The sequence below is a fragment of the Catharus ustulatus genome, chromosome Z, assembly GCF_009819885.2.
Source record: "Catharus ustulatus isolate bCatUst1 chromosome Z, bCatUst1.pri.v2, whole genome shotgun sequence".
Classification (NCBI taxonomy): domain Eukaryota; kingdom Metazoa; phylum Chordata; class Aves; order Passeriformes; family Turdidae; genus Catharus; species Catharus ustulatus.
Genome location: NC_046262.2, coordinates 29,587,085 through 29,602,286, shown reverse-complemented (window position 1 = coordinate 29,602,286; position 15,202 = coordinate 29,587,085). Strand labels below are relative to the sequence as shown.

Sequence of the window (15,202 nt, the reverse complement as noted above, 5' to 3'; positions counted from 1 at the left end):
AGACATTAAGTTGCAATAAAGAACACAAAGTGTCTGATATTTGTCGACACTAATATTTTATTCTTTTTCTATTTTAAAGAGTGATTCAAAAGTGCAGGAGGTGAAATGAGTTGTCAGCAAAAGCTTAATCACCAGCAATATGAACTGTAATAAAGGTCTGGTTCATTAGAGGGGTGTTTACTAAGTCTGAAACAAATGCTAAATTGCAGTTTGAACCACAGTTTAACATTTGACCTTCTGGTGGTGTTTCTACCTGATTGTCATATACTGTAATACTGCTGGTGAGACATAGCCTCTGTTCCACCAACAGTCCGTGATGAGAAATAAATGCATGAACAAGGAAGGAAAAAGCAATATTGTGTCATCATTTGAAACTATAAATGACAGTAAACCAAGGAAGGGAATTATGTTCATTTTAGAAATATGCTTAGCAATGCTATAAATAAATTCATTATATGACTGATATCATAATAATTCTAGGAATTATAATATTCACCCCCATTTTCTGTTGTACTGAAGAACAGTATAGCTCATGCAAACTCATCTTTCTTCTTTCAATCTGTAAATTTGTATTAATGTTAATGTTTATGATTTTAAAGCTCTTTTAAGGGCCCCATATGAGAGACTTTTATAAAAGACGGGTGGTGGTTGTATTATTGTTCTCATTGTATCTGACAATCCAGATACATTAGATGACCTTCAGATGCTGTGGTACTTTGTACATGTAATATCTCTAAAATTCAAAGACCAGAATCAGATATTATTTTTTTCTCCTGATACCGTGTTCTTTGACTGTATCCCATTTATTTCTCTATTTTCTTTTTGTGGATTCAAGAGTTTTATGTTACAGAGATTACCTCACCATATGCTTCCCCATAACACAATCACTGGGAAGTGATGGCCTGCAAGCAAGCATAAAGGTTCTTTTCTCTCCTACCATTGACAAAATGGATATAAATTTCAAATTTTGAACTAAAATATAAGGAAAATAAAGATCTTCACCAAACTAAATGCGTTGTAGAAAGGGTTCAAAATATAAACAGAATTCTTTTAGTCCTTGTCACAACAACAGGCAAATCCTTAATCAGAATATTAAAAACAATTATTCAGAGGAAGACATGATGACTAATTGATTCAACCGTGTGTTTCTTCTTGACCAGTTTCATTTATGTGATCTGCTCACTTCAGTTAATTGCAGCAATGGCTTGCTTTGATCTATTAACTTTTTCCCTTTAAAAGAACTTGGGTTATAAATGCCATCAGCTCATGATCATAGTCATAGGTGACATCAGATACATTTAAAAACAGTAGAACAGCCACATCCATACAGTAATGGAAACTGATTGAGTATTACCACCCACGTTTAACATCCAAAGACTCTAGTCACATTCAGCAGCATTAATAAATTAAAGGATATGTGTCAGATGACACTGAACTCTCTGACGATTAAATGCTATAGTTCCTGCTGATTCTCATAACACAGGGTCATTTTAATCATCCTGCAAGTTGTGTTGCCTTAATCTGTATAAGAGATTGATAAAGACCATTTATTAATTCAGAAATATTTGTGTCAGGATGGGTTGTTTCCCACTTCTATTGATACAATTCAGACCACATTGTAGAATTAATGATGGAAGAAAAAAGATTTTCCATTGACTGGAAAAAGAAAATTATTTCTGATGAAGAACTAAACCCCTTGATATATCTTTTACAATTGCCACCAATACATATAGCAATAAATGAGTGAAGAAAAACATTAAAAGCAGGCAGCAACCTCATATCATGCTAACTCATTCAATTTCTATTACTTAAAAGACTACTCTGCTTCCAGCTTTGGAAAGTATGCATTTTATTAAGTGTGCTATTCCTGACAAGCTTGTGAACATACAACATAGTCCCACAATAAATATATTCGAAAAAAAAATAACAACACCGCGCGCCCCCCCACCCCCATCCCGGCAAAAAAAAAAACAGAACAGAAACAAATAAAAAAAACAAACCAAAACCAGAAAACCAAACAACACTACCACCCCCAAAAAAACACTACTCACTGAGCAAATAGTTCCTGATGGTCAAGTGAGGATACTTGTGAATATTTATATTTATAGTACTCTATCAAATATGTGTCTAGTTGGGCAATAGATATTTCAAAGAACTGTGCTCCAAATACTTTGCTTAGATTGTCAGAAGGAAAGTATTTACTAATAACACAGCTCTGGAGTATACTCCATTACATAACAGAGTAGTCCAAAAATAATCTTCAGCCTTGTTGTAGTTACCCAATCCTCCTATTCCTTGAAACTCAGCTGTGAAAGAAACTAATTCAGTAATTTTATTGAAGTCTATGTATTGAGTATAATAGGAGATAGATGAGCAAGTAATGATATTTGGCAACCATCTCATTTACATATGAAACTTGAATCAGGCTAGAGGTTCACCTAAGGTCTATCCAGTCAACTGTAATCAAAGTTCTTATCGACACACAAACACACTGAAGTAAACCAGCCTTATGTGATGAATAACCATCTTTGAAAAGTTGAGTTAATTTTATTTGACTTAGGCTAATGAACTTTTAGCATTCAAAGCCAAAACTCAGTTTCTGATCACTCTAATACTGTATTTCAGTGTTGCATTTTCTTCCAGTATATTTTCTGTTAGTATTTCAAATGCAAGAAATAATCAAGATGCAACATTTTTCTTTTCCTCTCGATCTTAATCTAATTTTGATTGTAGTACTCCTACAGTACTTTGACATTTTAATATGAGTTGTTTGTAATCCAAATTGTAAATACGCTGTATATCTGGAAACATGATAAAGAATTTAGTTGAGGCAGACACACAACTTTAATTTCAGTGGAAATGATACATGGAAGTATCAGTTACCTTCGGGGATGGTACAAGCCATATACCTCTACTAGTGTTGTCATGTTTGTGGTTCCTGACTTTAAGCTAGCATGCACTGTTATTACCTCAATACTAAGCTCGATGTTTTGGAGACACCCAGATAGCCAGTGCTCAGGCCTCTGCATAGCCATTGTTATAAAACGTGGTATCATACAGAGACAAACTTTTCAGAGTGCTTCCCTCAGCAGTTCCTATAAGGGCTGATCTAACCTGGAACAAACTTTGATTATTCTCTGCCTCATGTTCTGCTTTTAGTAACTCTACCCGGGGCATAGGAAGCTACCAACAGATGTGAGAGTCACCTTCAATAAAGTAACTAAATAGAAATCTCTTCAATATTACGGTTCTCTGCTGCCCTCATTTTTATACGATGCAAATTGACTCTAGCTGTTCATTAAACTGTTTAGGAAGAATGAGAGAGAAATATGGACTGCTGATTGGAATAGTGTCCTTGGCTAATGAATAATGATTTCTAGTCTCAAATTATGGCCAGTTCTTTTTTTGCTTAGGGGATCCATTGCACCGTACCAGCTTTTGTGTCATGGCATTGAAACGATAGAGGTAAATGGATGTAAAATCTTTTTAACAGGGCACAGACCAAGCATTAGAGCTGGAAAGCAGTTGACTGCATAGATCCAAATGCCCTCAATGTTAAGGAAACCTGGGTTCAAGTGGCATAGCTTGCTTTCATATGTATTTCTAACCTTAAATTTACTCAGTGAGAAGGAGTATCAAAATATCTAGTACTAAAAGCTTCTTTCTGAGCAGCACAGTGAATATTAGATTGTTTTACATGCACTGGAATTATTAAATATGTAATTTTAAGATACAAGATCCCATGAGGGGAAGGCAAAACGATGTGCTTGCTAAGCTCCTAAATCAAGAGGGCATTGAAGATGGTGAAGAGCCTTGAGGGGAAGCCATATGTGGAGTGGTTGAGATCACTTGGTTTGTTCAACCTGGGGGAGACTGAGGGGAGACCTCATGGCAGTCTACAACTTCCTCGTGTGGGGAGGTGGAGGGGCAGATACTGATCTCTTCACTCTGTGGTGACAGTAACAGGACCCAAGGGAATGGCCCAGATTTGTGTCAGGGGAGGTTTAGATTGCGTATTAGAAAAAGGTTCTTCACCTTCAGAGTGTGTTTGGGCACTGGAACAGGCTCCTCAGGGAAGTGGTCACAGAACCAGCATGACAGAGGTCAGTGTTCTCAGGCACATGGAATGACTCTTGGGACTGTTCTGCGCAGAGCCAGGACTTGGACTCAATTCTCCTTGAGGGTTTCTTCCAACTCAGCCTATTCTGTGATTCTGTGGAGAGCTTCCTGACTAAACATATAGTTTCAAATTAATATACATAGTTAAAATAAGATTTTAGCATCTTTTTTTTAAAAAAAATATCTCCCTCTCACTCTGGAGGTTTGTCTCCTCCTCCTAGCAATGAATTTTTTGCTAATTTACAGTATTAGAACTGTTAGTATGCTGAAAAGACTACATGACCTTAGAAAAATATTTGATTTAACTATAAGACTACAGGACATAGTAAAAGTTTCATAAGCAAAAAACAAGGGGGACACAAAGAGGCCTTAGAAATTATCATTTATCACACAGGAAAAGTTCTTGTACTCCTTGTAATCAAATGAAACTAATTTTTATGGAATTCCGGTATATCCAGTATATCTAAAGCGGAAAAAAAGAGGTATTGAAGAAGCATTTGTCTGATTTAATAAATAGTTCATCAATAGATTATACTAGCTGAGCTTAAGTTCCTTTATTAGTTAGTATATGTTTTCCATGTTTGAACCTAGGATCTAATTTTGTCACAAATGTACTGATGTAAATTTTAGCTTTGTTTATCAAAAGAAGTGATTCAGTCACCATTCCTGGAGGTATTTAAAAAGATGAATGGTTTTGGTGATTAGAGACATGGTTTAATGGTAGATGTGCAGTGTTACGTTAATGGCTGGCATCAGTCTTAAAGGTCTTTTCCAACATACTTGATTTTATGATTCTGTTATATGACTGACTTTATATATAATACATATATATATGTAGAGAGAGAGAGAGAGAAAATATGTAAGATATTATGTGCATTTATATGTCCTCAGAGAAAGTATATTGTTTTCTTATCCTTTCCCCGCCTCCTCCAACACAACAATATCTAAAAATTGTTTTGTGTTTGTAGTCTGGGCACTGCAATTGCCCCCTGGTATCTTATCTTAACAAGAATGACAAGAAATGGGAAGATTTTGGAAGAACTGATTTAGTGATACTGATATGTCCCATGAAATGTGGATAAACTGGTTTTTGTAGTTCCTGGTCATGCACTAAATTTTCTCATTACACTGTCAATAAGTTACGTTAAAATTGTTTACAGTTATCTTTCTGTTCATGCTTGCTCTCTCTCTCTCTCCTTTCTTTTCCCTCCCTTCATTCTAAAGCTGCTTAAGGAGATAGCTAGGAAACGCAGAAGCATTCGTCTTGGGAGGGAAGTTGAACTAAAGCCATATATTGCAGCTCACTTTGAAGTTCTTCCTACGGAATTCACATTGGGGGATAAGAAGCATTATGGTGGATTTGAGAATAAGCAACTCCAGAGTGGTCAAGAATACGTCTTCTTTGTGTTGGCTGTAATGGAACACTCAGAATCTGTAAGTTAGTTAATGTAATTCAATCTCAAAATTGCCTTACACAATCATGAAAACATTTTTTCAATGCTTATTCCACTTCTCTAAAGCTTTTTTTTTTAGTGTTGTATATCAAGGCATCTATAAAGTGAGCGTTTCCTTGCTCAGTGCCCATTAATTCCTTGAACTCTTCTCTTCTGTTTTCATCTTTGTGTGTTACTTCAATGTATAACTGAAACCTAAGAGTCATCTTTTATTAGCTGTGTCATGGTCCTTTGAAAATTACATTGTGTATTGTTTTTGACCATGGACACAGCTTCTGAGACATGAAATTTACAGCAGCATCCTTTTCTATGTATTTAAAGAATTGCTGTCTTTTGATGCTTTGATGCATTGAATAACGGTGTAGGATATAAAGGGTTCTTGGAAAGATCCATTGAACAAGAGATATACCCAGCTACCCTCTTTAGTTACAGCCATTCCAAAACAGCTTTATCAGTAAATGGTTAGAAAGTTAGAAAATAATTCAATAATAGGGAAAATTCCTGAGTTGAACTAAATAATGAGCTGTCATTTCTCTGTTCATAATTCATTTTGTAGTTACATCCCTTTATGCATGAATTAACCTAATGCATGTAATGTATTAAAAAGAAAAAAAAAAAGACAAGTATAACACTTTTGAAGGGTGCAATACACGTTATCATTTTTACATACAGTGTATAATAAAGTATGTTTCTAATTAGTAACTAAAGCTGACAGGTACATTTGCAGGTTCAGTCACTTGAAACTCCAACACAAATACTCTGAACTTTGGTCAAATGCTTGCAGTGTATAACACTGCAATTGCTTTCTGGTGATTTCTTTTTCGGTGTCAATGGAATGTGCATACTTAAACACAATGTAGTTGCACTTTGAATACTTTCAAATACACAGCTTTATTTGGAAATTAAGGAAATTCCTCCTAGAAGCTCTAATATAAATCAAAAGTTCTCTTTTCACATTGCCTAGACAGATAATTTTGAAGGAGTTGCATCAGAAAGGTTCAGATTGGGAAAGGTAGACAGCTTTTGACTATAAAGTGAAGTGGCCATAAATCAGTATGTCATAAATTACCTGTACTAAAATGGATCTTCTCTATACAAAGTGCAGTTTCTTGCACTTTTTCTATTAATTAATGTATAAATAACCTAAATGTATTGCTTTGTTAGAAATCAGGATGAAAAAGCAGGAAGAAATAGGTTTGCAAACTGGCAACATGGCAAAATGTGTACACAGTCGTACTCTTGAAAGACTTCTAAAGGCATTACTGAACTTAAGCTATGGATAAGACGTGGTTCAGCATGCCATCTGAAAAATGTATGTGATTGAGTAGCATGAGATAGTCATAGACTGTGAAGAATTTTTTAAGGGTGTGTGAGATTCAGCTTTCAGTGACTTTCAATGCTCCAGTGTATCAGCTCTCAGCATATATAGCTGATTTTCTTCTAGGACTACAGATTCTACTGATGTGTGAATTGTAACTTGCAAGGGATGTTTTCCTTGATATTCAGATGTTGCATTTTAAATAATGATTCTTATTCAGAGAGCACAAAATTTCTCTCTTAATTGGTAGAACAGAGAACTTGAATTAAAAGAGGTCATGGGAAGGTCTGAATTTGTTTAACTTAGTAAAATGGGAGCTGGAGAGCTATGATTAAAATCTATAAATATGTTAAGGATGTCATCAAGAGGAAGGAAAAAATAAAACAGATTTGTAAAATAATAAATTAGTTTAAATTAGTCATTAATACAGGAACATCTAAAATTAAAAGTGAAATCCTATTTTTTGAAGAAAAGGTGGTAAGTGTTAATGTTGTTGCCCTCAGTATCCCTCCATATCTTTTCCAGGCATTTTTGCTGCCCAGTCCAAAGCAGGAGGGGAAATACAAAGTTTCTTCTTCTAGCAGTGAACCTTCTTTTAATTTCTTGAGAGTACTAAACCTGGGAAAAAAAAAAATAAAAAAAAAAAAAATAAAAAAATCAGTCTGCTTGGGTGGTTCAGGAATTGAACATGAAGACTCCCCAATTTCCAGACAATGATCATACACTTAACAAATAGGGAGGTTTTGGTGTCAGGTGACAGGTGTAGTAAAATGCTTTAACGTAACTGGAGATTGTTGGCATTACTGGCTTGCTCAGTAACACTCAGTAAATGCCTCAGCTTTGCCAGTCCAAACCCTGTCTCAAACTCAGACACTGTCGTGGCCCAGAGCCCAAAACAAGGCCAAACGAAGTGTAAAAAAACATGTCTCATTTGATAACACTTGTCCTGGCTTAGGGCATCTTTCAGAATACAGTGCAAACATAAATGGAAGCTAATCTCTTCTCCTGTTGTCTTGTTCTGTCTTAGCTGACATTTCTGATCTACTGCTGAATCACTTTTTTAAGTCCTTTGCAAGAGCTGTAGTTCAAATCCTAGTTTAGTGATGATGAAGACACACTAGCACAGTGAAGAAATATGTACAAACAATTTTCTACTTCTGACTTTACTATAACTCAGAGTTCTTAAAATGATCCACTTTTAGTAGGCTGGCTCTTCGGCCTCTCCAGTCTGTAATTTTAACTCTGCACTCGGCCACAGATGAAACGTCTCAGATCAGACAAGAATAAAAAAAAATTCTCTTATCACAATTTTTTTCCTAGGCTAGCTGGCTTTACACCATCTAGTAAAGCAAAGATTTTCAACAGCCTCTCTCGGTTCATAATTCTGGTTTCGTCCTTATAAAAGACTGAGTGTTTAGCTTCCCTTCATATTCTGCAATGAATTTTCCCATTTTTCAGTCCTAAATTTTTGAGTTGTCTCCACCTTGTGTCAGTTTTTAACTGGTCAAAATACATAGTACTATTGTTTTAAGATCCTTTTAGGAACCTCCTATATTCAGCCCACTTTATTTTTGTTGACAGTAGTCTCATTATGTCAAAAGTACCCTTTCCTATCATGCAGGAAGAAAGTGTTAAGCCAGTATGAAACTAAAATTGGTAACTACTGGGCTATAATTTTCAGTATTGTATTAATTTTCTCATTCTCTGCTTAGGCTGCAAAGTGTTCTGCAAGGACTATGGTACATGATTTGTCTGCAGGTTATTGCTAATATGTGGAACAAAAAATAAAGATGATAATAACAACACATTGTTAAATTTGCAATTTTATATATTGTCTTCAAGAAAAATAGCATTTGCAGTTTGCTGTGTTCATTGCAACATTACCCTCTGTACATCTGTTTTAGATGTGGTATAGTTAACATTTTAAAGTACTGCTTCGTTATTAAAAATTATTTTTATTTCTACAGACCATGTATGCAACAAGCCCATATTCAGATCCTGTTGTGTCAATGGATCTTGATCCCCAGCCAATTACTGATGAGGAAGAAGGTTTGATTTGGGTTGTTGGACCAGTTCTTGCAGTGGTGTTTATCATCTGTATTGTTATTGCTATACTTCTTTATAAAAGGTAGGTATACCCTTTAGTGTTTTTATAAGGTATATAATTCCCCTTCTATACTGGTCACATTGTAATACTGTTCCACACTGTATTTTTATGCTACTATATTAACTGTCATTGCTTTGGGATGTTTTGAAATTTATTAATGGCTTCCAGAATGCTGCAGAAATTTTTGACTGGAAGTTTCCAATAATTACAGGTACGTGAGTGCATTTTCCTGCTGATGACACTGTATTAGCACTGTTGCATTTAAATGTTTTTTCCACTTTGCATACATTTGTATGCAAAGATACATTTGTATGCGAAGAAAGTAAATATGTTTTTGCGCATAAATATGTATGGAATACGCACATTTGACTTTTTAAAACTTGTTTATAGATGTATAATAGTAATACATTAGGGGTTACATTCAGCTTGTTGTTAAATGCGATTTTCATCTCCACTCAAGTAATTTTAATTTTAACTTTTGACAGTTGCCCTCAATTTGGCAGTGTATCTATACAAATTTGAATCTCTGATCTGAGAGATTAAAGAGAAATCAAATAGCTGTTTTCTGCTAATCTTGCAAAGAGATCAAATTTTACTCATTCTTCTTTCACTGCCTGTGATACACATTTAGATGTGCTATTACACAAAGGACTTCCTTTGTAAGGCAGAGGCCTTGCAACATACTCAGTGAAAACTTTGTATGATGCCATAATTTATATGTAGCAGTGTACTTTTATGTACACTTTTACAGTGTAAATGAGTTAACATGGGTCAAGATACTAAATCAAAGCCAGAGAATAAAACTCAAAAAGGTTTTCTAATGTTTATATTTAACTCCTAATACATTTTTAAAATATATTGATAAAGTATATTTGAAGAACATTACAATGATGCTGTCAGTTTCTGGGGAGGGGGTACACTAGGAATAATTTTTATTAAATTAAGTATGTCTTCTAAAACCAATGGCTATAATGCGATTACCTGCATATAAATATTTAAATCTGAGCCTGTGTTCTCCTCCTACCTTTAGTGTCTCTGGTCAAATACCTCTGAAATTTCATGAAGAGAACTGTCTTCATCTTTTGGAAATAATTCTGTGTTCAGCAGAAAATAACCATTCCAGAGTTACTTCACCTTTGGATTCCAAATAGATATGCATTTATAGAATGGTTTTAGGGTTATAATCATACAGCAGCATAGCACGCAGTCTGTTGCTCACAGATACTATGTCTCCTGAACTTTTCTGGTAGTGCACAGTGTCTCTAATCAAATTATTTAGCAATTCTGTTTCTGTCCATCACTTCAAAAACTTGGTCATTGGAGATGTGCTAGAAGTGAAATACTCCTTTCTTCTGATTATTTTGAAGTGTTAAAAGTAAATCTCCCATAGTACAAAAGAAATCTGAGCAACAGTATATTAAGTAGATGTGCAACCGCTTCTAGAGTTGCTGATTACATTTATGGAACCAAAATAACAGTCCTCTAATCCACGACTAAAAAAAAAAAAAAAAAGAAAAAGAAAAGAAAAAAAGATTCCACATACGAGCAGGTAAATTTGCTTATCCTTATTGGTAGTGTGAAGAGATTGTCATTCACTGAGAATGGGGGACATGTTTTCCATCTGTTATTTACTACTTGTACTAGAACTGTTCAGGCAACTGTCCATATGTATTTATTTATTTTTCTATTTTCTGCTGTTTACTCTAATTTGTTAAACTGCGCTGACTTGGCAAATTACCTCTGAGAAATTAGGACTGCAGTTTTAGCAGTCTGTGGTCCTCAAAGAGCTTTTATTTCTGTAAAAATGTAGTAAATAATTGGAAGGTTTTTCCAAGAGTATGTAACCTGAATGCAAGCTTACGGATAGATTTTGATAGATTTGCTAACTGTAGAAGAGCAATGACAAGATAGTTGGGATATTTAACATATTGTTTTAAGAAAACAGTGAAGTTTAATTTCTGAGTTAAATGGATTTAATGTGATGTCCTGGTTTAGGATAAATCTGGGAGAAAACTTCCAAAAGGGTCCCTCTAGAAAGCAGATTCAAGTGGCCTCTCCCCAAGAGATGGCAAATTCAGGAAGTCTTTGTTGTGGACTCAGACGCTCAGTCTGTTATCAGTCCTCCTGCACTGGAAAATGCCATGTCCTGGCCCCAGTGAGCTCCTAGTATTCTTCTGGGTTTTCAGTCCAGAGCAGGGCCAGTCAGTTCTGAGAAAAAGAAAAAAACACACTCCAGAGAACTCCCCTGCTTCAGTTAGCTAAAAAAACTAACTAAAAGTCAAGGAGAGCTCTCTCCTGCTGTCTGTCCATGCTGCAGACACAGTCTGCACAGTCCAGGAGCAGGAATGTACAGGAGTGAGTGCAGTTTCTGCAAACAAACTGCACTTCATTTTCTCCCCCTTCGCTCTCAGAACCAGTCGTAAAGGTGCAGAACTCAATATCCAGTGCAAGCAGAACAGATGATTGGGAATACAAGCACCATATAGCCACCCTAAGACATGTGGCTACAGGAGTAAGATGGGGAAAATATATTTAAAAAACCCAGGCAAACAAGTAGTTTTCGTGGATACAGAAAATTTTACAAGTATATTTCTAGAATATATTGGAGTGTAAATGCAGTAAGTATGATAGTGGGACAAGAAAATGAAGGTAGAGAGTATCAGTCTAGTTAGGAACATATATGCAAAAAACATTGAAGAGGATTTTGTTAAAGGATGTGCAGTGCAAAGGAGACATCCAAGAAATGACTGTGTCTTCTGAAATGCAAAGAGTAGTAACTCAAATAAAGGTCAACTATGCTTAATTCCCTTTGTCCATAGAAACCTTTGTGAACAGACTTGGACCACTAAGTTCATGATTTACAATACTACTTCTACATTTTAATTACATTTAGAGAGAAATTATGACTGCAGTTTCCAAAAGAATAATTTTATGGGAAAAGTCTTGCCATTCTTTAAAACAGACATTATTAAATAGTGTGGATAAGTTGCATGGGTTGGTTTGAAGTATATTTAACTGTACCAAAGGTAAGGAATGCATATTTTGAACTTTTTATTATTTGTTGCTAAGTTATGTAGAGGTTATTACCTCTGCATTTACTTTTTGTAAAATTGAAAGCAAAGATATTTCATAGACACGTTTTTTATCATATATTAGATTATAGACAAAAAGTCATTGCAGCTTAGTAAGTAACAGTAATAGATGAGAATAAAATTGAAGAGTACCTTTTCTTGTCATCAGACATAGACATTGGATTGATATAACAGCCAACACGGATGAGGCCAATTAATATACTGTGTGCAGAAGAGCTCACAGGTTCACAGAATCAAAGGGCCACACCTCTGGAGTGTGCCTCATCCCAGCTCTGTTCAGAGCATGGCAACCTGCAGCAGTTTGCTCAGAGGGATATCCAGTTTTGTGTAGTTAAGACTGGAAACGCAGTGACCTTTCTGGGCAACTTGTTCCCATATTTAACTGTCCTCACAGTAGAAACTATTTTTTCCTGAGCTACAGTTGACTGTGTCTTGACAAATAGAACTGACTTGGCCATTAACCAGTTCAGTGTTCTCTCTCTTTGCAGCAGTGAAAACACCCTGCAGTCATGGTAAAGAGAGACACCTATTTTTGGTGCAGATCATTCCATTTATTAAACTTTATAAACAATCAAATCAAGAGATCCAACTAAATTAGATAAATCTCCCTTTTTGGCCATTTTCTTGTTGACAAGAAAATAAATCTTTTCCTTGCTCAGAGATGGAGTATCTTATTCAGTACAGTAAGATTTGTATCCAAAATCTCAAATGAAAGAAAACCTAGATAGATAGAAGGTGTATGCCTAGAGAAAATGCTTAACCATTAGGAGGTCTGCTTGAGTCACAGTTTATATACATTTTATGTGTCCATTTATATAGGATTGGTTGATTAGGCATTTATTTAGTGAATGTTAAAGAGCTCTGGAAATTGTGTGGTATTTCTCAGAAATGGACAAACTAGAAAGAAAATTTAATGTCCCCATGAAGCATCCTGTCATCTCATTCTTGGGTTTTGGATTTATTTTTCTTTTTATTTTTTTTAATAAAAAATGAATTTATGTCACTATTCCTCTTAGTGTTAAGAAATTACAATTTCTGTTTTCCACTGATGAAAATGTTCCTCCGGATCTGTCCATTTCTAAAAGAGGTTAAAGCCATCTTGACAGATTTTGTGTTGTTTGCTTTTGTGAAGTGCAATTTTTTTATTTGATTCAGAAGACTGTGGTCTAAACTTAAATCTTTTGAACATAGTAACTCTGGCAGTCTGAATCATAGCATCATAGACTAGTTTGGGTTGGAAAGTATCTTTCAAGATATCTAATCCAACCCTCTACAATAAACAGGGACATTCTCTGCTAGGTCAGATTTCTCAGAACCCCATCCACAGCCTTGAAACTATCCAGGGACAGGGCATCCACCAGCTCTCTGGGGACCCTAAGTCATTAGTGCTTCATAGTCTTCATCTTAAAAAAAAAAAAAATCTTCTTTCTGGCTAGTCAGAATCTGCTCTCTATTACTTTAAAACCATTACCCCTTGTCCTGTCACTGTGAGCTCTACTATAAAAGCCTGCCCCTATCTTTCTTGTAAGTCCCTTTAGGTACCAGAAGGCTGCAGTAAGGTCTCCCATGATCTCTCCCAGATCCATGTCTTTTTTGTACTGATGACCTCAGTACTGGATGCAGCACTCCAGGGAGAGTCCCACCAATGTGGAGTAGAGGGGCAGAATCACCTCCTTTGAGCTGCTGGTTCCCTGCTGAATCTTGAGTTATGAGAAGAAATATGGTTCTAAGAAAAAAAAACAACCCAGATGTTAAAAAAAAAACAACACAGAAATACAAAACAGGAAAATGGGAAATCTTAAGTGATGATGAAGAATTTTAAAGACTTTTTCATAATGTGTGTAATCTAGTCATTGCAGAGTACAAGCTATTAAAATGTTTGTAGAACCCCTGTTTATTATGAGCAACAGAGAGAAAGATAAACACTGTAGTTATAGAGTGTGTGTGTATAATAGAACATGTTGGTGAGAGATAATAAATTATTTTTCCTGTTTACCTAAACTTTATAGATCATAGATCACTACAGATCTATACAGATTGCTGTAGACCTCTGATACATGACATAAATTCCAAATCTAAAAAGGCCTGTAATACTTCATTGGAAAAAGATTTATGGTTCCCTTGCTGTTTGGGTACTGTTAAAATTTTTTGTTATTTTATTACCTGGTTTTGCAAAATAGTTCTAGTTTTTGTTTTGTTTTGTTTTGTTTTGTTTTGTTTTTTTAAATTTAGTGCAAGTCTTATGTGTCTCATATGTTTAACCTTGTTTGTCACTTCCTTTTCTCCTCCTCTTCTCCCTGTCTCTCCTTTCCATTCTAGTCTGCTCTCCACTTTCATTTTTCCTCTCTTCCCTCTTCTCATCTCTCTTCTCTCTAGAAAGTAAGAGGGGGCTATATCTCAGTGAGATGTAATTTTTCAGTGTAATGTTAACATTACTTTCATGGCTCAAATTAAATCCCCATTCTCCATTATCTCACTGGCTAAAATTTGAAGTCTAATTTCTTGGCAGATAGTGTTTAAAAGAGGTGTATTTTTCAATGGAAGATTTCCTTTGGACATGACCTTGTGTCCTCCATTAATTCTGTTCAATATTCTATTGAATATTTTGATGAGCTGTCATTTCCTAATTTGGTTTAGTTACATATCTTTACTGCAAATCAAAATTTCTTGTATCTCCTATTTTCATGCTTATTCTCTGTGCTGCTGGTCAACTAACATTTCACCTTTTCTTCCCTCCTTGCTGCATTAAAATGGAGCAGTAAACCTGACAGGTGAGAAGTGAAAAGTAATCACTCTTCATGTAATACAGAATAGGAGAAATAAGAGAGAAAAAAGTCATCATGATAATGATCTAAGACAAAGCATCTATCAATCTTAAGTGAATGTAGGCAGCAATCTATCAATATGAGGGCAACTGCAAAATCTACTATGTTATTTACAGCACTGAAAAGTAATATAATACAATCAGCAAAGTTTCACTGAAGTTTTTTTTTGTGTCTTCATGGGGTAAATGTTCAAGAGACAGCAGAGCTGTATTGTCTATGGCAGTGCTCATATGGTTTTATTTGTGTTTCAGTGATGTGCGAGCAGTGGTTGTATGCAATAACCAATG

The 15,202-nt window shown here is 35.3% G+C and overlaps 1 protein-coding gene across 50 annotated transcripts in view; it reads left to right on the top strand.

The window, feature by feature from the left end:
- PTPRD (protein tyrosine phosphatase receptor type D) overlaps window positions 1-15,202 on the top strand; it is a 1,216,292-nt gene that overhangs the window by 1,111,856 nt on the left and 89,234 nt on the right. For 22 of the 50 annotated variants that reach the window (XM_033085149.2, XM_033085148.2, XM_033085132.2 and 19 more), the window contains 3 exons: window positions 5,344-5,553; window positions 8,859-9,019; window positions 14,847-14,861. In XM_033085149.2, coding sequence (XP_032941040.1) covers window positions 5,344-5,553; window positions 8,859-9,019; window positions 14,847-14,861 — 386 coding nt within the window. The remainder of the gene's footprint in view (window positions 1-5,343; window positions 5,554-8,858; window positions 9,020-14,846; window positions 14,862-15,202) is intronic. The other 28 variants (XM_033085150.2, XM_033085144.2, XM_033085142.2 and 25 more) reach the window with 2 other exon arrangements.